The sequence below is a fragment of the Scaptodrosophila lebanonensis genome, unplaced genomic scaffold, assembly GCF_003285725.1.
Source record: "Scaptodrosophila lebanonensis strain 11010-0011.00,11010-0021.00 unplaced genomic scaffold, SlebRS2 tig00000053-arrow-pilon, whole genome shotgun sequence".
NCBI lineage: Eukaryota > Metazoa > Arthropoda > Insecta > Diptera > Drosophilidae > Scaptodrosophila > Scaptodrosophila lebanonensis.
The window spans coordinates 4,521,312-4,546,184 of NW_022060548.1; the positions used below are offsets into that span (position 1 = coordinate 4,521,312).

A 24,873-nucleotide genomic window follows, 5' to 3' on the forward strand; every position below is an offset into this window, starting at 1 on the left:
CATGTTGCCATCGCCTCATCACTTAGCCTCCGGGAGTATGTTACGCCGGTTCTTCTGCCAAGGTACCTCTGCTTTTCTGCCTCTGCCAGCAGCTCTAGCGGTGGCATTCCTGCGATTACTATTGCTGCTTCCGTTGATACAGTACGGAACGAGAAAGCTACCCTAAGGGCACACCTTCGGTAGGCTGAGAGCAGGTGCTTCTTATATGAAGTTTTAGCCATTGCTTCAGACCAGATGGGCGCTGCGTATAGGGCTACTGATGTGACTACATTCATCAATAGTAACCTTCTGTCTTGCCTCGGTCCACCAAGGTTGGGCATTATTCGTGCTAGGGCATTGCTTACTCCAGCACACCGTCCTCCAACATATTTGAGGTGCTCCTTGTAGTTGAGTCTGTTGTCTATCATGACTCCCAGGTACTTGATTGCTGCTTTTGAGGTGATCTGTTCATTCCCTACTTCTATTGTTATGAACTCTACTTTTTTCCTGCTGCTTACAAGTAGCACCTCTGTCTTGTGGTCAGCTAGTTTGAGTCCTATGCTTGCTATCCAGCTCCTAGCTATTGCTACAGTTTTGTTACACATTCTTGTCAGTATGTCAAGGTGTTTTCCCGTCACTACTATTGCTATATCGTCCGCGAACCCAGTGATTTCTGCCCTCTTGGGCAGTTCCAGCCTAAGTATGCCATCATACATTATGTTCCATAGTATTGGGCCTAACACTGATCCCTGTGGTACACCCGCTGTCACGGCATAATGCTTTCTGCCTTCGTCTGTGTCGTACAGGAGCACTCTGTCGTTAAGGTAGTCCCTAATGATCTCTACTAGGTACTTTGGTACATTTTTCCCATCAAGTGCTGCAAGAATGACATCCCAGTCTGCTGAGTTAAAGGCATTTTTCACGTCCAGCGTGATAATGGCGCAGTACTCTTTTTCTCCCTCGAGCCACCGCACTCCTTTAATGGCGTCTTTCGCTGTGTGTATAACTGCTGCTATCGCATCTACTGTGGAGCGGGCTTTGCGGAAGCCATATTGTCGGTCTGAGAGGCCATCTCCTTCCAGTGCTTCGTCCAGTCTTCTGCTAATTATTTTTTCCAGTAGTTTGCCGGCAGTGTCAATCATGCAGAGCGGCCGGTAGCCTGAAGCGTCCTGGGCGCTATTTCCTTTTGGGATTAGCACCAGTCTTTGCTTCTTCCAGATCCGGGGGAATTTCCTCTCCTTAATGCATGCGTCGAAGGTCTCTCTGAATAGTTCAGCTTCGTGTTCGATAGCCGTCCTGAGGGCAATGTTTGGGACTCCATCCACTCCAGGTGCTTTCTTTAGTTTTAGTCCTCTGCTCGCCGCCTCTAATTCTTCAAGAGTGACACCTGGGATGTTTTCTGTGGCCTCACAGCTTGCCACTGAGTATGTAATTTCTGCCCTCTGGGGGAAGAGTCCCTCCACAATTGCCTTGAGCTTCGTAGCGCATGTTGTGACTGGTGGACGGAAGCTGCTTAGCTTTTTCATTACCAGCTTGTACCCTGTGCCCCATGGGTTATTCTCAACGTCATCGCACATCTCTCTGTAGCAGTTCCTTTTGCTTTGGGTGATAGCTTTTTTTAAGGTGGCTCTCGCAGCCTTATACTCTTCTTGAAGTTCGACAAAGTTTTCGCGACCTCTAGCTCTCTGGCATATTCGACGTGCGCGTATGCATTTCTTGCGGAGGTCGGCAATCTGTCTGTTCCACCAGTAGACGGGTTGTCTTCTAGCCTGTTGGTCTTTCTTGGCCATAGACGCGTTACAGGCATCAGCAATGCAACGCATCAGGATGGTCGCTTTGTTGCTCGCACTACCCATTAGGTGACACTCACCCATCGACAGTTTGAATGCCTCTTTGTCGAAGGTGGTGTCTCTCCATCCTGGATTGGGTCGGGTGCCATTTGTTGGGTTCCGTCTCGTGGGTCGTCTGTGGATCTCAAATATTATTGCCTGGTGGTCACTGTGCGTGTATTCATCCGATACGTGCCATTCCGCTGAGGGTAGTAGGGCAGAACTGATGAAAGTTATGTCGATCTTTGAGCTTCTCCCCCCTCTGGAGAAAGTGTCCTTTTCACCGCAGTTGAGCAGTGCTACATCCAGGGTTGCAAACGCTTCAAGAAGGTATTCTCCCCTGAGGTTCGTGCGATTTGAGCCCCACTCGACTGCCCATGCATTGAAGTCGCCTGCGATAACTATGGGCTTTACTTCTTCCGCGTCTTTGACGAGCTTATCAAGTGCATGTCTGTACGTCTCTAGCGGCATGCTGGGGGGGTAGTAACAGCTGTAGTATGTTATTCCGTTCACTGTGCTTTTTACGTATCCTTCCTCGCCGCTGTGCGTCTTCTCAAGTGGATACTTGCCGCATGTCCATATTGATGCTTTATTGCATCCGCTAGTGGTCCATCGTTGTGAGTCATCCGCTCTGTAGTGTTCGCTGAGGATTGCTAGGTCGATTTTTTGCTCGCGCACTATCTGTTTTAGAAGCTCCTGGGCAGCCTCGCAGTGGTTTAAGTTCAATTGAAGGACCCTCATTTGTGTTTATTGAGGACCTTCCTGCGGGCTGATATAGTGGGGGCATTTAGGCCCTCCTGTGACATGCCTGGCGTCGGCATTTGGGTCGTTTCTGCATAGTAGGCAGTGTGGGTCTCCTTGGCACGCTTTGGCTAGGTGGTCAAGTCCCCCGCACTTGAAGCAGTGCTTCGACCAGTCTTTGAGACTTCTACAGTTTCTTGCCATATGCCCGAAGTCAAGGCATTTGTAGCATCTTGTCGGTGTAGACCTTTTGAGTAGTCTGCAGACTGTCCATCCAACTCGCAGTTTGCCTAACTCTTCTGCCTCTTTTGCCTGTTTCTCCGGTATGACGATTATGGCCGTCCTAGTGCCACCAGGAGCATCCCTGATTACTTTGATGGCCTCGCCATGTATGTCACCTATCTGGTTCCTCCATGCGGTGAGTATTTCGTCCTCCGTAGTCACTTCATCGAGGTACCTTAGCTCGAACGTGGCTTCTTGTGTAAGCATTCTGACCTCGACCTCAGTGGGCAGTATGCTTTTGATGTGCTCCTGTTGTTGTCCGGTGGTCACATCGGTTGCTCTCTTAAATTCGAGCAGCAGCTCTCCTTTTTGCGTTTTCCGTACGGCATGGACCTCTTCTCCGACTGTTTTCAATTCAGGGGCGTTTTTTACCTTCCTGAGAATATCTGCGAATGTGTGTGTGTGTGTGTGTGTGTGTGTGTGTGTGTGTGTGTGTGTGTGTGTGTGTGTGTGTGTGTGTGTGCTGCTTGCAAAAAGGTAAACGCACGTTTGCAGTTTTTGTAATTTTCCACTCAACAGATTTTTGCGCTCCTTACTCGACATGCCCTCTTTGCAATTCTCTTTCTCACCCCTCCCCTCCTCCCTACCAAGTTCTTTTTCTTTCACTGTATAAATTGCTGCGGGCTAAAGGGTGTGGCTAAAGTATGCTGCCTGTGAGGATTGCCCTAACAACTGTTTTATTTATGCGCTTGCATTGCTGCTGCTACTGCTGCTTCTTTCTCATCTTGTAGTATGTGTTTGCTGTGAATTGAATTAACAAAAATTTAATTTATTTTACTCCTGTTTCCACTTGCAGGTGAGTGCAACACTTTGCCAGCTGAAATTACAGCTGCGCTCACTGCTTCTCTATGAAATTTGTGAGAAAATGTAAGGGCAGTGCCCGAAATGAAGCTGCCGAAGTAAGAGCCCTTCTAAGAGTTTGGAAATTCTTCACTAGGGAATGTTTTAAGACTTAAGCAGTGAACATCTGACCCCTTGTAAATTAATTGAGTTAAATCTGACTAAGAAGAGCGTTGTAGCTTTGTGCTTAAACATTCTTAACATTACACAACCTTTCGTAGTCCACAAGATTTAGTTCGACAGAAATATTTATTTGATTAGTTTACTTGAGTTAAGTTTACTTTTTGTAGGCCAAACACTTACTCTATTTTGAAAATAGGTATTTCCAACAATATTGAATAAAAAACTTAAATTTTCCAATCAGTCAGATATTGCTATAAGTATTAGACTATGTCAATTTATGTGCAATATATTCCACATAAGATATGCTTACTATATAACAAAGATTACAATTAATTACATAATTATTATTAACCAAATAATATTTACTGAAAGTTTGCGTCTATGTTTGAGATTAAACCCACAACGTTAATTTCTATTCAGAAAGTATTTCCTTTTTCTTAGCACATATTTGAGCTGACCAATATTGTCGGATAACTGTATCCGTATTTTCAAATTATATATAGCGTAACAGACATAACTAAGCACTTTTTTCATTAGGCGTATTTATAAAAAGGCCCTATTTTTATTTGCATCAATTGCCTTCTGTTTCCTTTACAGCTGTTCCTATTGGCTTGTAAAACATTTTGACAATGCCTTATCCTCACCTTGTCTACACACACCCACAAAACGCCAAAGTCTCGCTACTTTTTGTTGTTTGCTTTTTTCCTAAACTTTTAACTAATTTTCTTGTTTTTCGTGTAACGCGTGCCATTCCGTGTCAGTGAGGCAAAAAAACTCTGAGAATCCGAGAAGCAAAACTTATACAGAAAATTCGCATTGAAGTTTTTGCTGTCACTGCAGCAATTAAAAAGATTTTCTTTTCTTTGCTTCATGCGAAGATATCTAAAGGAATTGTCGGGGCATGAGTGAAAATGTTTTGGGGACAGGCAGACTTTACTTAGAAGTCATATTAAATGTTGCCCCCAGGCTTCATTGTTTCCAGTTGGTGATCATTATTTTTGTTGCCACGGAAAGTGGGCATTAGAATAAATATAATTTGGTAAATTGAATAAAGTTTTATACATGCTTGGGGATATATTAGCTTGAAACTTAAAGTTTCCACACACAATAGACGCACACGAATGCATAATTTAATTTAATGTGCAATCGTTGACGCCCGCCGGCAGAGTTGGCCAGTAATTAAAGTCAGAGGCAAGGCAACGGAGCTGCCAAAGCTAAAGCCAAGAACAGCCGCTGTGAGAGGGCGTTCAAATTAAGCCAAAACATTTAAGCAGCTTTTGTTTATGCCTTTGACGATGGTCGTCGGACTACCTCTCCTCCTACTACCACACTTAACTGACTTTGCTGTCTATTGGTATATGCGCACGCCTTTCAAAACAGCAGGCAGCAGGCCACTTGGCGCTTAATGACCAATTTAATAGAGGGGCGTGGTGTTGCGGGGTTGCATACTTGAAGCGAACATCGCCACCGCTTTGAAAACATTAATGTCCAAAACATTTGCAACTGAAATGGCCCCAAAAAAAGGCATGAGTATAGGATTGGGTCTGCGGCGCTTCTGCCGATTACCTTTTCGGGCTGTTAATTAAGTTTAGGTAGCCAAATGTTATGGCAAAGTTTTCTATTACCGCTCTGAGCGACGGCGCACTCACATCTCCTAATGAGACACGTACAGACGAATAGGCGTATGAGAAAAGCACAAATTACTTTGAAGGGTCGCTCGCTCATTGCTCGTATGAGTGCTGCCAGCAAATTTGGGTCTGTACGAGCATTTTTGTTCACAAATTGATACGTGACACTTGTCTTGCCTAATGACAAATTTAGTGTGTCATGTGGCGTATACGCAATGTCTACACATAACGCGCATACGCAGTGTTGTACATTGCAAACACTCGATACACAATGGCTGTTATATTTGTTGGTAATTTCTCAAGTATTAAGTGGCAAAAGCAAGGAAATATGATTCACATACATACACAAAAAAAACATCAGAGGTCTCGGAAAAGTTGCCCTCTTTCACTTTCTCAGTTACTTGTCCTGGACACACACACACACACACAGACAAATGCTCCAATTTTTGAATAGAAAAGAGAACCCCGCAACGAAAAAAAGAAAAACGGAACTCTTGCTCATGTTGGGTTGAAGATTTTATACACTTTCTGAATGGCAGTGGTTTCTGATTCTACATATTGTGGAATGTGTATAACATCACTATTTCTTCAATAAATTTCTGTAATAAATTTAAAGTATATTTTCTAAAGATGTTGAACTACTACTGTATTTTCCTATATAGTAAATACAATTTACTTTTAAAATGCTTCATGACTCGTGTTTATTATATTTCTGCTTCCAAAAGCAAATGAAGTCATAAATAAGATTTCACTTTGGATTGTTATTCCCGGAAGTCTCATTATATCCACCCGATTGATTTGATAATTAATAAGACGGAACTTTACATGTGTCTTCTTCTGCGCGTTACAAACATTCTGCCAAAATAACATAAAGTTTGCTTTCCCAAGTGTATAAAAAATGAAGTGGGTTTGACTTAAGAACATGAGAGAGCATGCTTCGGTTTCCTTTACTTGGCTGAAATCGAAACTTGTGTGCGAATCTCCAAGCGTTTTGCACGGGGAGTCAGTCAAGTGCGGAACGGTTAGCAAAATGTTTTCCGTGCTAGCTCTCTCCTTTGGGAGGATGTCGATTGTTGCCGTCGTCGTTGTTGTAGCAGTAAGCAGGTGCAGTAGTTGCCTCTGCTGCTCATAAAAAGCAACGACAGTTCGCATTTACAGCTACACACGCACACACAGAAAGGCAGCCATTTCCAATTCATGCTCCCTGTATTTACATACAAGCAGGCAATACGAGACGGCACATTCAGACATATACATATATGTTTATAACATCCGCAAATTGTTCAAGATAACAATTATTGTGCATTGAAAGCAAAAGCAAAGCCAAAGGCAGTAGCAAACAGCAGTTGAAACCTTCTGGCTGCTCCTCTAGCTTGTTATGTTTAGTTGGCACAGCCGGAAATGGCAGTTTACGGAAACATACAAAAGCTTACACACAAAGACACACACACACACACACGGACACACACAAACATGCATGGTGCGTTCTGACACAAAAGCCGAACCAAATAGCATGAAGATGTGCCATTAGTTGGCTCTCTAGCTGCAGCTACAGTTCCTGTTCCATTCACTTGATACTCTCCGTATTTAGTTTGCGGTTAAACACTTAAAAGAGTTGTAAATTCTGCCACTCGCCATAGTATGCCAGAAACGTTTGCACACTTGGAAAAATAGAGCAATGGGTTAGCAGAATGTTTGAAAAGTTGAATTAAATAAATCAAATAAATCCGGAGAGATAAATGGCAGCATTTCTATATTTTTCAGAATAAAACGTCATATACCTTTTACAAATTAAAAAAATAGTAATATTACAAAACAAAAACATTAACAGTCTTCATTTAAACAATAAACTTATTATTAAAATATTGAACCTACCAATAGAAAATATAACAAATCATGTATACAAATTAAAATTAAAAATATTGATTGAACATTTAAGCCAATAAAATTTTTGGCCTCAAAAATAAATCCAAAACTGAATCCTAAAAATACCAAATTGTATAAAAATGCAAATTTAAAACAAGTAATTAATTACTCGGTAATAGTATTTTAAATAAAAACTACATCAAGGTACGAAAAAAGGAAAAAATTAAAATACCTATCAACCGTATATCTATGCGGTATATTTTAAAGATTAATTTTTTTAAAGCTGATTTTTTTCTTTGTGTATGCATCTGTTTTATTGGAATAATACACAGCTGCACAGTTGGTCTTTGGCACAGTTTTCTTCTCAAGTGAAATCACTTTACTGTGTTTGTTGGCACAGGTGTTGCTCATTAAAGCAATAACAACTCATGGATGTGGTTAGTTGATGGCGCAGATTGAAATATTTGAATGAGTTTTGTGGGAGCATTGGCCAAGAGACTTGGTTGTTTGAATTTAACATGGTACAAGGATTTATTAGACTCTTTGGATTTGGTTAGTGTGGCTTATTTCATATTTAAATGAAGAAATGTGCAGGTATTGAAAAGTAATTTCCTCCCTTAAATCTTCCAGCTCACTACAGCCATACCCTAGGTAGGTAATAGAAAAGACAATTCCATTTATGTACAGACAATTTGTTAAGTGCCATTAGATCTCGATATATGGGATTATGTATACGATACACATTTTCTGAATCATTACTTGTCTGTATTTTTTAGAAAAATTCTGTTATTATCTATATTGTGATTCACTTTATGGCAAAGCAAAGCTTTTATCGCAACCTCTAACTCTCACGCCTAACTTGCGTGACCTTGTAATGTTGCTGGGCATTGTTTAGCCACTTTTGTATTGTCAACAGAGCCACGCGTTATGGCCAACAAATGCTGAAAGCCAAAGTGAAAGCGGCAAATGTTGCCAAGTCTTCATTTGCTTTGCATATTTATAAAGCCGGCATTAAAAAACAACATTTCCCAAGAATAAAAGCGAAACAATCTACAATTTGTGTTAGCTTAAGCGAACAAAAACAAAGAACAAAGACAATGCCAAGCGCTCAACTCATTTAATCGCAACTACACTTAGCCCCACTCATCATTCCGCCCGACACACACAATACACCCACACAGCGACATTCCTATCTAAGCTACGCCCTCATTGAGTAAACATTGAGTCAACACTTCCGATGTGATAGCATCAACATGGCGCCAATATTATGGCAGCCTTCTGCTGGCCAAAAACGCTAGCCAAAATAGATATTGGCGCATAGATAGGGCCGGCAGGAGAATGAACAGTGGACATGGGTGTGGGTGTGAGTGTGGGAAAAAGTGATTGCTTTGCTGTTGACCAGCGATTTTTACCCAATAAATTATTTTATCTGAGCCGTCTAGAAACAAAAGCGATGGCAATGCAAAAGGCAACGGCAAAGACAAAGGCCAGGAGAGGAAAGGAAAGGCACGTGGCAACCAAATGAAATTCAGAACGCATTGACAGCACAAAATGTTCATCCTTTTATACAAGCATATAGTACATATATACGAACATACTTGTATACACGATTATGCTGGTCATGTGTGGGTAAGTGAGCTGTTTATGAAATTGTCATTAGAATGGCACAAATAAGCGAATAATCCAAAGCACTAAAAACAAAAACACTAAACTGCGCAAAAATTAATTAAGAAAAACGCTCGACTGAAGTCTGGAAAAATGATATAAAAATATTTATCTGTGTAAGTTAGAGATGGTTGCGTGAAATGCTCGCAGGTGCAATCAAATTCAAGGCACAGACACAAGAAAATTCTGAAAAATAACCAAAGTCAAAAGATTAAAACAAATTCTTCATTATATTCATGATGAACGGATTCAAAAGAATTAATCGATTCTCTTCTCTTAAACTGTGAAAAAATAAAGCTGTAAAGTTTTAAATATCGAAACATATAACTATTTTTTAGCCTTTTCTTTTAAAAAATTCGATCTTGAAACTATGAACCTTAAATACGTTTCTAAAGGTTCTTATCGTCTGAGAAAATCAAAATGAACACCTCAATCAAAAAGTTATTCATTGCCTTATTAAAAAATTTAGGAACAAATATTTCTTAAAAAAAATACAAAGTCTACAATAAATTAAGTCGGCTATCTGTGTATTTATTAAAAAATCTGTCAACGCTTTCACGCAATCATATTTGTTGCTTGGATCGGCTGCTCACATGTTAGCTTCATCATGTATTGTGCTTCGTAGGAAATTGATTTTCGTTTGAAAATGTTGCAGCCCTTAGTGTTGCTTTCATCCAGACATCCCATATCTCATACCTTCTATATGTTTGCAAGACCGCCAACCGGAGCGGACACAGAAGGCTGGAGCAGTTACAAAGCTGCGAATCATCGTCTGCCATCATTAAATTATTTTTACTCCGCTTGCTTGTGTGTACGAGTATTTGTTGCCTTCTGGGCTGCCGATGCTCATTACAACCAGTCAGCCATCTAACGGGGCGTATGCGCAATATCATATGTGTGCTGCTGTTGCCATTCGACGTCGTTTATATTTGCGTTTTGTGTCCCGCTGTAATGTTGGTTTAATGTCATTATTTCAGCATTCAACTGAAGTCACCAGAGGCAAGAATACGTTTTTGCATGCTGCGCTCAACAGATTCCAAATTTTCCAGTCGATATTTACATACGTGTGTGTGTGTGTGTGGGGGGGTGTATCTGCAAATAATAAATTGAATTTATATATGTGAATGTGTGGATATGTCTGTGTGTGTATGCTGCCAAACAGTTAAAAAGCACAAGCAAAATGCCTTGCCTCAACATAAATACCAAGACAGACAAATTATTTGCCAATATTAAGCGATAATTTATTTCTGCCAACTACTCACACCCACTTCTCATCAAACGCCGACATCCACAAAGAGAATTATTCTTAAACAGATAGTATATAAATGATTTAACTTATTTAGTTTTAGGTCCAGAGGAAAACGTCCTAATTGCGCTTTAAATAATGAAAGAGAGATAAATTAATAGAACACTGATAGTAATAAAGAAATTGTAAAGTAAAATAAAATCAAGAATTATGATTCTTTGTAGCTGCCTTTCTTAACAAACTATCACTAGAAAATACTTTTCAATACCAATCGAAGTTAATTCACGTCATTAAAATACTTAGTTTACAAAAGTGTTTCTATGGCCAAGTTTTAATTTAAGCCGAGATAATATAATTTCTTTCGGTGTAGCCAGGCCATGAGGCCTATATGTACTTGCTTTTAAAATTTGTTAGCACAAAATTTATGTACGCCAGCGCCATTTACACACATCAACACACCCACAAACATACACATCACACATCGTTTGTATGTAAAATCACAGGAAAATTAATTTTCCATACATTCGCTCGCTTCTGCATTGGCACATTGGGCACAGATTCAACTCACACACACACAAAGACACACACACAAAGACACACACACAAAGACACACACATAGAGCCAGCTCAGCCCAGCCCAGCTTCAATTGTGCGCAAAATTTATTGCTCAGCTAATGTTGGCCTAAGGATATAAAATGTGACAATGCCTCGCACCCGGAAGATTCTGAAATCTCTGTCCGCGCCTCCCTCCCCCTCCTCAACTGCATCAATGTATCTATCCATCGATGGCAAGGAAAAGTTTGCATAAATTATTTGATGTTGCCTACATGTGTCCCAGCATGTTGTGTGTGGATGTGCATGTGTATGTGTGTGATTAAATTTGAATTTCATTTGACAAAATGTATATGGAAAATATTCATTTTAAGCAGCACTAATGCGATTCAATTGTATTTATAAAGGCAGCCCCACAAACTATTCCTCCAATTCATTCAAAACTGATGACTTTATAAATAAAGCTTTAAATTGATTTTCAGTACACGACACTACTACATAATTAAACAACAAATACTAATCGAAAATGTATTTCTAGAAATTGATACACGGATATTGATATATTGATAGACGGCAGACAAATGCAATACAATATTTTGGAAACAGAAATCATTTCACCAACAATAAAACAAAATTTTCTACAATTCTTGTCTTTAAGTTGAAATTGTTTAATTGGAAATTCAAAACCATAAGGTCATTTTGTCTATTCTAGGCTATTCGCTTCTAAAAGCAACAACAAATATAATCAATTAAAAAGAAACAGATGTACAGTTTATTCTAATGAGGGATATGTAGAATATTTGTTTTCTCGAAACGAAACCAGCACTACTAAATGCAATTGCAAACCATATTTTATATAAATTATAAGCAAAAGATCTTTTCTTTCTTTTCTTTCACAATATGTCTTGTTTCATAATTTATGATAATTCGTAATGCCTTTTTGTGTGTTGCTTTAAAAGCAGATAGCTTTTTCTCTTATATTTAAAATGCAGTAAGATTATAATTTCCGTTTATTTTATTGTTCGCAGACGTTGCTGCTATTGTTGTTGTTATTATTGTCGACTGTCAGACGCGTCTCTTCCTGACTGCATATGCTGATGAGCGCCATTATGGCATGCTCATTGTTGTTGTTGCTGTTGTTGTTGGGGAGGGCCATTGTTTTGCTGTCGACTACTTTAAAATGAAAAGACGCGCCAAGCTGCAGTCACTGGCAAGTCGAGCACTGAGAATGAAATGCGCTTTTTGTTTTTAATAAATATAAATAAAAGCGCCTGCACAGGCCAGGCAGCGCAAGCAGCTCAAGTTGGAATTATAATACAACTACAACAATACCAATATTATAAGCCATTGTTGGCAGTCAACATAATGAAAGCGTAAACGCTTTCGTCCACAGCAGTAGCAGCAGCAGCGAATGAGCAGTAAATATAAAGCAAGACTTTTGTTGGGAATGAAGTCAAGTAACGACAAATGAAGCCAAGAGCATCCTTCAACCCCATCGCAGTGCTTTTTTTACCCTCATCACAGTGTTTGCCAAAGAGAAAAGAAATGAGTAATGCTTAAATAAAATTATCAAGCAGCACTTTTTGCCTTTAAGACTTTGCATTACCCCCATCATGGCCTGACATGCAAAATGCATTTAAACTAGTTATAAAGTCGCATTATTTGCAATCAAATTCAATGCGACACTCAAAGTTTTTCTGCCTTGCACTCTTTAGAGATTGCAATAAACTTTTCACTTCCACATCTCCTTCATCTTCTCTTTTCTTTTTTATGCAAATTTTTCACAATTCTACATGAAAAATGTGCATGAAAAATTACTATTTGATATTTTTTGCAATCCTTCAACTTGCATTCAGATGCAAAACTATATACTTTCTTGGCCTTACCGAGCGAGGGGTGCGGGACTTCTTATTTCGTTTAAGTTTTGTTGCAAATAAATTATGTGAATGTGTACATGTTTTACTATTTGTTTGACAAACAGAAACTGCAGAACTTTTTACACATATGCACAAAATTTTGGAAGAAGCAAAAATAAGTTGAGGCTGAATGTTTGAATAGGAGAAACTTAATAACAGACCATAGCACAATCATAATGTTAGCACAACAAATTTGCATAAAAAAGAAAAAAGTTTGTGCTTCATATATTGCAATTCACAGAAGCAATTTGCTGAAATAAAAAGAAAGTGTGCATACGAGGGGAAAATGTCCTTACATAACAGCTGATTTTTCTATATTTTAAAGCAAGGTATATCATAAACTAATAGTTTAAGACATAAAAGCAATACCACAAAACTTGTGTCTTTTTTCTAGCTTCGGCTTAAATGAAAACGGAATTATACATTTCATAACATTTAATTTCCGCGCTAAGCTGTAAATAGAAAATTATAATTATAAAAATTTACTTAAATCATTTAATTATATTTATTTCATCTACCAACTTGTTTCTTGGTAAGCGAAAGCTTGGAACTGTTGGGTACAAGGCTTAAGCAATCCCAAATCAAATTCACTTCAATTAGGCAGACTTTGAAGGAGAATTTAAGATTTCCTTTACTCCAACTTATTTAACTTTAAAGCTTTTGCTTTCATTTCGAAACCTTTATAGCTTTCCTCTTCGATATCAAAATGCTAATAATCAAGACTGTAAATTTTACTGTTGCACAGTTCAGAAATATTCTTAGAATAGCATAAAAGAAGCTAACAAAGCAAGAACAACAACAACGACACACTTACATACGCACACGTCAGAAAAGTTGTCAAGAAGTTGAAGCCAAGGGAAACTTTTTGCATGGGGAGGCGGCATTAGAAATGACTTTATCACTTGTTTCGAATATTTGTGCTAGTCATGTAACGCACTTGTAATTGGAGAGTCACAAAAAATATATAATTGGATTTAGCTTTTTGTTTGTCTGTGCCTAATTAAATTTGCAAATAAACAAAATTCCATTTGGGAAAATACATACATTTTATGCTTTGCTTTAATTAAAAATCAAAATGCGATAAGCCACGAGGAATGCAACGTTCTTACCATTTACCATTACTTCAGAGATGAAAGTAAGCAGTAACTGCGGAGCCATCCACCACCACCACCAACTACAACAACAATTACTCTTTCGTGCTTGACTTTCCGCCTGGCCCAAATGCCACAATTTCCGCCTTGCTTGCTAACTTTTATACCATAAATCGAGCAGACAAGACTGGTGCACAGTGGTCCAAAATGCAAATTCTTCGAGAACCAATTATAAAAACTCGTTATGTAATTACTAAGCCGAGTGAATTATTTTCCATACCACTGTGCTGAAATGAGGAACGAAAACTTTGTGGATGCTGGCGCCGTGCTATTTTACAGTTTACGGCTGCCGCAATAGGCAGACGCCGCAATTGTGCCGAGACCGTTGTTCGTGCAACACTCATTAATTTGTCTGCCGAGTGGGCTGAGTAAGAAGAAGAGAGACAGAGAGAGAGAGAGAGGAACACGAACAGGAGCGAATGGACCGCTGGACCACCCGCAGCTTCGCTAAAGTGGAATTAAGCTGCTTATAAGTAGCCACCAAACTAAATTAAGAAATGTAGCGCAACTTGAGTTGAAGCCCGGCAATTACAAGAGGGCAGCAACCTTCCGATAAAGTTCAAAGCATTGCGAACCACTCTACCTGACTATTTATGTCTTTTGAAGTGCTCGACCATTAATGCTTGTCCATTGTTTATGGCGCATAATGAGCGTTAGCTGCCGTTCCCAAGATTAGAAGTGCAGGCGCCCAAAGATGAATGCTGTGGCTTTAAATTTAAAGTGCCATGGTAAGGAGCACACAGCAGCACACGAGTAACAAATGCGTGGCATGAGCATGCAACATAATTCACTTCATTTTGTCGACTGCTGCGGTAGACAGCGAAGAGAAACAACAAGCATGCGAGTAACTACATGCGCCACGCCCCAATAAGTATGCTACACGAGCAAAGGGTTGAGAGATACAGCAAAAAAGGAAATGCAACTATAAGCGCAAAAATATGTGTAACACACAAAGAAACTATGCATTACAAACATACAAGGCATGCAACGCACACTTCCAATGCACATTTATCATGTGAGCCAACGAATGGTTTGGTTTGGTTTGGTTTCGGGAGGGGTCGAGGGTGGCAGCCAAAACATGCCACCATATTAATGGTTGCTGATCAAAGCAAGGCATGATAAACTAAAGTTGCAAACAATGTTTTTACAAGGAATCACAGGAAATAAGTAAAATACGTCTCAATCAGTCACAATGTATTGCCCAATAGAACTCATCCTTGAATAGTTTTAAATTTTTGTATTAAAAGGAAGAATTTATTTATATTTATATTCCAATTATCAAATATAGGCATAAGTATAAAATTTTGCATTTAAATAATAAGCAGTAAGTAATTGTAAAATCATATTCATAAATGAAGCTCAGTACTTGAACCTAAAAGTACAATTTAGATTGAAAGAAAAAGCATTGCTTTTCATTTCTGAGTGCTCGCCGTTGCTTCAGCAACTATTGTTGTTGTCTTTGCGGCTTGTGCTGACAACATAAAGGACCAAAATAGAATACAAGCCCAAACCAGTGCCACGACCACAATGCATATGCGTTATATGTTTTTCGTACCAGCCCGATACCAAAATCCAACACAAAGCACTCGGCACAAGGGCAACAAAAGCAAAGCACGTAAAGATATGCTTTTATATCGATTGATAAACATGCAACGCGTATTTCCGGAAATTTAATCAGTTTTCGTGCTTAGGCAACTTTCAAGCTCCAAACAGAGAGAGAAATATCATACAAAAATACTATACAGACTATCGCAGACTCAGACATACTCGCACACAAAAGGCAAAGATATGAGAGGAATGTCTGGGTAAGGGGTACGCGGGTAAATTGTTCAGCAGTTGGTAAAATGGAAATGAAAATGTGTGAGGGGATGTCCTCTTTTCTGTTTGCTGCTTTATTTTCTTGGCATTGTTATTCGAGTATATTGAAACGGCTGCTGCTCCAGCTGTAAGTCAGTATGCTTTTGGGCATGATCTGGCCAAGTCCGTTCAACAGACGAAACTAAAGCTAAAGCATTTTTGCTTTGGCAGTGTGAATCAACTTAAAACTTCAGCCAGTTCTTTTGGCATTTGATTAGGTAGAGTTATCAAATGTTGAAATGCTTTTTTTGACTTTTTTCATTATTGCATCAAAACTTTGTTGGCCCAAATTGCATTTCGACATTGCGATGGCTGGCAAGTTTGATGAAAAAATAGTAAATGTCGATTTAAGTGTCTACATATTGTAAAGTTATTTAACTAAAGACGTGTAAAGGTGTAGGCTATGAAATTTAAATGAAAATATATTGTCTAAGATAGACCTTAGAAGTAGAAAGCTAAGTAAGCTTAAGTCAGTTGACTTGAAGTAAATCCATCATTTGCATTTGTTTATCAAAACTAAATGTAAAAGCTCAAACATATTGGTAATGGAAGATTTTACAATCTATTTGAACGGACGATGGTTGCATCACATTAATATCGATAGTCATTAACATTGCACTCGATCGTGGCTTAATAAGTAAAAAGAGGAACGAGTTCGAAGAGTATGGGCGAAGCGAATGGAGGTATTGTGTGTGTGCCGAAACAATTTGAAATTTAATCCTTGTATCATATTATAGGATAAGCTTTGAAATATTAATAAAAGGAATTAACGTAACACCTCATCCTTACCGCTACAAACGAGGTAGCGACACAACAGGTAGAATAAAATGCGCAAGAAATGCAATTCATGTAACAGCAAAGTTTCCACAACAAATTTCCCAACAATTACTAGAAGTTCATTTGGTGCAACAAGAATACTTGTAATATAATTGAATGAATTCCAAAATATAAATAAAACATGTTAAAATACTGTTACTAGTGAACACAGAACTATAAATTCTTAAGACCGTAAAGGATTATTAACCATGAGTATGGCAAGCAATGACAAAGCAAATTCTTACATTTGACAAATTTATATTTTGTATGTTGAGGAAATTGTTGTAAATTGTTTGCTTTATACTTTTTCCTCTGCATATATTCCTTTCTTTTCGTATATGCCCTCAACTGGCTGCTCAACAATAAGCAAAATGTATTCTGCCACTCCTTTGACACTTGCAAACAAACGGACACAATTATCCATTGTCATACAGCATGACTTAGAGTATTTACCATCTTGGAAACAGCTATCATTGCTACCACTTGATGATGTTATTGTTTTATTAAAATTTAGCAATGCCTTCGTATTTTACAAACAACCACGTCTCTTGTTTATTTATGCGCCAGTCTATACATTTCAATGTATTGTTTGCTTAAAGGCAAGTAAGTGGAGTGTAGGGACGCAAGAGCTTGGCAAATTCATTGCCAGCTATTTGCATAAATAAATTACAGCAACAAGGCGAACGAGCAAGACACACACAGCGCCTAAGCTCGACTTGGCCCACAGGCGTTAATAAAATATGAAAACAACTCAATTTGCGGGAAACAATTAACTCAACTGAAGGCGTTAGCGAGCCATGTTTTCCTCCATTTGCTGTGAGCATCAAATATCGAATCGATGAGGCACGCACTCAAAATTGCGTCGGCATCTATACGCGCGTGTGTGTATCTATACAGTATGTATGAGATGGAGAGTATGTATGTGTAAATCATTGAAGAGGAAAGGACGCCAACTAATTACTGTGCTAATGATCTGCATAATAATTTTCTTTCACTTGGGGGCGCTCCATAGTCGAACGTGGGCGCAATATAATTAAAAGTTGCTCAGATTGCCAAGCGCCGAACTATGCAAATTCTTAAATAAATTGTTTTCGCACAGACAATTGCCTAATGTGCATTTAAATGATGCGATGCGCCACTTACACTAGCCTACAAACACTTTTAGGAAGCAGAACTATTTTTCTAATTAAAAAACAAATATTTCCTCCAACGTTTGCTCTGAAAATAAGTATAAAAATTTAACATAGACTAATCGAATTTTAAACAGCATTTATTTATTAGTCAATTATCTTACCAAGTGAGAGATGCTTGTTTTATAGAAAACTAGTTTCAATATGCATGTTGTTGATAATAATAATGTTGAAAATTATAAGAAAAAATCATAGTAAATGGTATTTGAATGGAAATTAAAAGGTTTTAAATCTTTTTTATAAAAATTGATTGAATACTATGCTGGTTTCTTCCGGGCACTCTACCGTATTATTTGATTGAAGGGCGATGTACGGACGGCTTATAAAATAAATACTACCGTAACAAATAGGTTCTCAATTTGAATACTCACCCCATAAAAAGTTACCATCGATCTCGAAGTCCTCTCTAAGAGGTCACCACTTTGTATTCTCCTTTTTCTCATATGCTTATAATTGTAATAACTACATTGGGAATACCCAACAAACCAGCAGCTACAAATAAGCCACAACCCGAACCTAATTATGTTGCCTAGTGCTATTAATAATCGTTTGTGCGACTTCAAGAATGCCATAGCAAATGTCTAATGAAAAGTCCTTCTCTCTACTCATTTTGCCATTTGCAGCAACCATGAGAGCAGCATCTGCCTGCAGCAATAGACAGATAGGCAGTTGGCACTCGTAAAGTCAGCGGCGAGCACGTGTGCGCCTAAAAGCAGGCAACACAACGTTGTCGTTGGCGTCGTTGCAAAAACAAAAAATGCCTGCTTGCATGACAATTGTAGCGTGCAGGCATTTAGACAACGCAACAGCAGCAACAGCAGCAACAACATCAGAAGCAACAACAACAAGAGTTGGAGCTCTGTGCTACGTACGTGAAGCGTTTGTTAACAAGTTGGTGCTGCAGCGACGTCGTCTGCCGCAAGGACACAAGCATACAAGGACACTGGCATAGAAGACAGCAGGCTTAGCACCTGCATTACAGCGCAGACAACGTCCTACGTGCAGAATAAGTAAGTACTCACAGACCCTCATACATACATGCGTACACACATACGAGACCCTAAATTGGGCAAAAGCCACACACGCACACACACACAAATGAGAGACGTCAAGTGCATTACTCGAAACAAAAACTGAAAAGGCCAAGCAGCCAAGCAGTTGACAAGAGAGCGCTCAAAAAGCTCGAGCACGCGTTACCTACACAGAGGCAGGCAGCCGTAAAGCGCAAGCCAATGGTCAAGATGGTGGCATACTCTCATATAGTAGAGGAGATTCGACTTAAAGTGACGCTTGAAAGAAATTCACAAAACTACTTTTTTAATCCAAGCAATTGTTTATGTCAAAAGGTAGGACCTAAAGTAGAAATATTCCCAAGCATGCTTAAAGAGCTGCTTGCAGAAAAGAAGAAAAGCTATCTTTTGATCAAATTTAACTTAATATCACAGTCTTTTCGCCGAAAGGTTTTAACAAAAAAACAGAACAGTTCATAAGAAAATGTAACAATTAGAAAACAATAAACAAACAAACCAAAGCAGGAAGATTTTGTTGAGCTGTTATGTTAAATTAAAAACTTGGGACACCGTTTTTATATTACCTTAAGAGTTGGATAGTTTCATCTAAAAGAAAAATTTCCTAAAAATTTGAAGAATTTTCGATTAATGAAGATGATCCTAAAAATGTTGGTTGTATTATGCGGATCAGATTAAAATTAATTAATCAAGAATAACTTAGAATACGAATTTGAAATTTAATTAAAATTATCTTGGTCATAAGAAACATGGAATATATGAAAGACATTCATAATAATACTTATGTATTAAATTCTATTATTGCTATATTATTAATAACTATAAATACTATATTCTATGCATTGAAAAAATCGAATACTTTTCCAATATTTTGTGGCTTTTATCAAATATTTATTGCAAAAAACCAAAAAAAAAATTTTAAAACAATAACAAATATTTGTTTGATTATGACAGTACCATATAATTTAAATTTTTAAAACGAGCTAATAACAAACATTGTAATACTTGTTATTTAAATAACTACAAAAATTTAAATATCTTGAAAGAAATTAACATGATTTTAATTTATTTATGACAGCTATCTTGGTGTTTTAACTATAACCTAAGTGCGAAGTTATTATAGCTATATCGTAAATGTTTTAAATTATATTCAGTTTTCAAGCGTCTCCTTATTTCCTATAACATTAATATTCAGGTATACTTTAATTTATTTTCCTCTTTTTTTTCAACGTACTTTTGCACCTCATATCAGCATTAAATTCGCTACAGAAATCAAATGATTTATTTAGTACGATATATATTTAAGTACGATAAATTCATAATAAGCCTCTTTTTATAAAATAATTTTTATGAATACTTCAGCAGTATCTCTTTATACTCTTTGCAGCTCACTTAACTGCCGTAAAGGAAACAAAAAGCGGTTGCAGATTAAATTATAAAGTATATTGGAAGTGAAAAAAGAAGGCCTTTGCCACAAACATCAATATTGTGGTTAATTAAAAAACAACAGCAACAACAATAGCAAGAGTAGCAGCCACAAAGCTACCAAGTTGTCCAACAAAAAGAACAACAATATTGGGAGGAGCATTCTGGAAAAGGCCAACGCGCCGTTTTGACCAATAATAATAATGGTAATGTTGCTGCAATTTAAGCGACAACTGCCGCCAGCAGCAGCAGCAACACGGAGGCGTGAAACAACAACAACAACAACAATCAGAACACGAACGCGTGCACGCACAAAAGCACAGCAGTGTCATAAAGTCACAGCAACAACAGCGGGAGCAGCCGCGGCAGCAACATCGACGCTGCTGCTGCTGCTCATAACGCGTGTCGGCAGCAGCGCCGCCATTACCTACAACAATGGCGTCGGCAGCATATCCGGCAATTTAAGCGCACAACAACAGCAGCGCAGCAATCTTGCAACAAGTAACAGCGGTCTCGTATTGATCGCCTCCAGTAGCATCTCAGGGAGCAACAGCAACAACAACGGGAACGTGAACGTGAACGGCAACAACGCAGCAACTTCGAGTGCCGTACCCTCATTGTCGCTTACGTCATCATCGTCATCAGCCTCGAGCTCATCATCATCAGCGACCAGTTCGTCATCAGGTGGCACAGGTGGCAGCAACCGCAGTAGTCGCTTGCCCAGCAGCAACAGCAACAGCGGAGGCAGCGGAGGCAGCGGCAACACCAACAACAATGTTAATCATGATCAATTACCCGCCCAGCTCTCATCGCGCATCATTCACACACGCAATGGTGCCATCTCTGGCATAATTGTCCAATTAGACGGACGACATTTGGATCCGGTAGAGGCATATCGCGGCATTCCATATGCATCGCCTCCCGTTGGCAATTTGCGTTTCATGCCCCCCGTCTCGGCGGCCATGTGGTCGGGCGTCAAAAAGGCAGACAGGTAAGTCGCAAACTTTCCAACATTGCGCATACGCCCCATCCACCCAAAGCTCTTGTGCTTAGGCCGAGCTAAATGCGAGTAAATGGGACAGGCCGGTTAAGTTCACATAAATTTTAAGTCACTCTTTAGCCACTTTACAACACTGTATAATGGCCGGATGTGTTTGGGGTTGTGTGTGGTGTAAAGTTTATGGTGCCAACATGCTTAGTTGTTAATCATACGACATGTTGTACGCGCCGTTGGGGGCCAAACTATTTGCATTTAGTGTGAAATGGCGCTGAATCCAGCTCTGAAAACTACTCGGATATGTGGCATGGGTATACACTATTTGTAATACGTGTAGCGAAAAAGTAATTGATTTATTTTTGAATTTGTTTTTTTTATCATCAATCGAATTCAGATTTAAATAGCAATAATTTCGGGCATTAAATTAGGTGCTGTTTGTAATGAGTGTAGCGAACTTAATTAATCCACAAAGTGTAATTGATTTATATGTGAATTTCATGATTTATTTTATTCTTAAATCCGATGACACTAATTTTGCCATTAAATATGTTTTTTTCTAAAATTATTTAATTGTCTATATACTTACTTAAGTTCTTACTTATATTTGAATTAAATTTTAAGATAAAAAGTTTGTGTTCAACATAAATTTATTATTATTTGAAAAAAAAAATGATTTTAACAGCTATATTTAAAAGGCAATTATCAATACAATTCTTTTTTAATAAAAAACCACACGCACGATTAATTGTCCTTAAAAATTGAGTGGATATCAGGCAGTTCGAAAGGTTTGTTTGTTTTTTTATAGGAATTTATTAATTTATTTTATTTTGTACGTAGGTTGATCTGATGTCAGACCTAAGCCTTATAAATTCTATAAAACAGTCGATTTTGTGATGTTCCGAGAAGTTGTTCTTGAAAACAAATGTTTCTGGTGTAAAATGTTTTTGTTTATGCTTTCATTTTCATATGAATATAGAAAGTTTAATAAAAGTGGTGTATAAAAAAAGGAATATAAAGAGATAATGGCTTTTGTTGCTTCAACTAAACTCTGGAAGAAGCTTGCATAAAGGTCTATTCTTACTGACTCTCTATAAGTCTCTGCTTTCACCTGAAGGCACATAAAATTCCAATCATTAACAAAATTTTTGTTACAATTTTACGAGGCAGCTTCAAATGTTTTACTTTGTTATAAAAATAAAAAAAAAATGGTTAAGTCTCTTATTACACTGTAGGAGCTTTAAGCCAAGTCATCATTTACCGACCGCACGTTGAGGTGGCCACTTGCTTATTGGCTGGCCATTTAAGCTCAGAGCTCGGCCATGTTGAAGCGGCATTCATTTCCGCAATTTAACTTCAAATCAGGCTAATAACCTTTTGTATAGCTGCCCAACAGCATTTACGATTCAACATTCACCTTAAAAGTAGCAGACACAACAGCTTTATTACGCTGACGCGTTGAAATATCTGCTGAACATTACTCAAGCAGTTTATTGGCCGCCAGCCGCCAGCAGCCAACAGCCAACCGCTAGTCCCTAGCTCTGTCATTTTTTATAACATCAGCAACAACAACAACAACAAGAATGCCACCAAGAAACAGACAAGGACGAACTGGGACAGCTCACCTGACAAATAAAGCGTTCGTCAGCAGTCAGACGAAAGAAGATGATGATGCAGGACAGACCTTGGACTTCGAGAGTGATTGACAATTGTGGCGCCAAACAGAGAAGAACAGAGGAGAAAAAACTCACAAAATTCGGGGCACAGCAGGTGCCACAACATTTATCAGCAGCCTAAAAGCAAGAAAAGAAGGCTATGCAGAATTTGAAAAATTATATATTATTTGGTGGGCGTTGATTTAAAATGCGTGGCACTCGCTTTGCCGGTCCTTTTTGGCGGCCTTTTTTAGCATTAACCCGGACAGATAATACCATATACAAAAAAAAAAAAAAACAACAAAAAAAATGAAGAAAGGAAACTTGTGCTGCACCCTTTGGAGGCAAACAAAGCATTTCTGGTGACCGAAAGGGGGGGAGATGCCTGACTGAATGATATTTCTTTGTGAATAATGATTTGCCACTTGGGAGCTCTTGTAAATTAGATGCTGTGCTTGTTGTTTTCTTGTTAGTAGCTTTCGCTTTTGGGCCGCTGCTGGCGACAGTGTAAATATTTAATTTGCAAAATATCTCAAGCGGAAGCTCAACGCAGTCGACCTTTGAATTTATTTTTGCCGCTTTGTGTGTTTTCCGCCTTCTTTTTTCCCATGCACTTTCCATCCATTAACCATTGTGAGCGTGTATATATCCTTTTTATTATTTTCACATTTTGGCTTTATGTTGCCGTTGCTTTGCAACTTCTTATGCTGTTGACTTATACAAACGGCAGGCGCCGGCATCGCGTTTCGGACAGCCGCCTCCGCACTTCACAATAATGAGCAAGTTAATTGAGGTGACAATTGTTGCAGCCGGCAATGTTGAGACCCGCTCGCGAGTGCTGGAGCAGCAGCTGTTCCCCTTGAGTTATGGCATTTGGATCATTTTGTTTTATTCTCGGATACACAGCAACCCTCTTCACAGAGGCACTCAAGTAACTTAATATGATTTACAGCCCTCAAATTGACAGCGAGAGTTAGTTCCAAGGGTGGTCACGTTCCCGCAGTAATTTACCTAAAAATAGACTTTAAGTAGCACTGGGGAATGTGGACACTGGAGAGTGTTAAGCTTTATGGCGACAACCTTTCCCCCGCTTTGAAATATTATCCTAAAAATATATTCCATCAACAATGCGAAACATAGAGTATTGTAGAAAATATGAACAGACTTCGTGATGAGCTAAGCTTAGAAATCTAGGTTGAACTAATTTGTATTATTATTTAAGAAAACAGTATTTGCCATAGACATGGAAAGGCAATACTTTAAAGTTTAAACGTATTTGTATTTCATGTTGCTTACCATTAAGCATTACCATTCTTTATATTTGTTAATTATGGGCAGCCATTCCACATAATGTGGCGATTGTGATTTCTGAGAGTAAAGATATATGCCAAAGGTGACAGACTCGTGTGCTTTTCTGTATATATAATAATGCAGTCTTTTAATACCCCTTTTCAATTAAAAATTGTTTAAAGCCAATATAACAATATACATACATAGAAGTATATGAAATTAATTCCTCTTCAGTGATGCATTAAAAAGTGCTCTGGATTACTGTATGGAAGGTTAAAATACCAGCAAAGGCAGCATCTGAACACTTTTTCCTCTACTGTTAACACCGTCCATCCATCATTTGTTTCTCCAGCATTTGTTTATGATAAACAAAAATTAATCAAAAGCAGTATGGGCTTAAAGCCACTCAGCTTGGAATATAGGTAACTTGTCTTGCATTAATAATAATTAATCAAAAGAATTTAAATTTTTTTTTCGATAATTGCGCTGATGTGTCTAAAGTTTGAAAACAATATTTATAAATACTACATGCCGACACACCATTCCACATTTTTTAATAATTTAAATCAATTTGTCTACACGAGCTGTTGGGCCACATAAAAATGTTACAAACTGCTCCCTCTCTCATATCTGGCTACCAACTTGGCGTGCTCGTCCTGCTTGCCTATTCATGCTGTCGTCTGCTCATAAATTCTACGCATAAATTGGTCACACTTACTATATATGTAAAATAAAGGAGAAGCAGCTGGTGCTTGCTCTCTGGGCGCTTTGATAAGCCAAGCGTAGGGCACGCAACCGCA

At 38.5% G+C, this 24,873-nt stretch overlaps 1 protein-coding gene across 1 annotated transcript in view; it reads left to right on the forward strand.

Moving 5' to 3' along the window:
* Nucleotides 1-24,873, forward strand: part of LOC115623823 (neuroligin-4, Y-linked) — a 118,728-nt gene that overhangs the window by 46,999 nt on the left and 46,856 nt on the right. Inside the window, exons 2-3 of the mRNA XM_030518367.1 lie at nucleotides 18,305-18,691; nucleotides 20,097-21,125. Coding sequence (XP_030374227.1) covers nucleotides 20,338-21,125 — 788 coding nt within the window. The 5' untranslated portion in view covers nucleotides 18,305-18,691; nucleotides 20,097-20,337. The remainder of the gene's footprint in view (nucleotides 1-18,304; nucleotides 18,692-20,096; nucleotides 21,126-24,873) is intronic.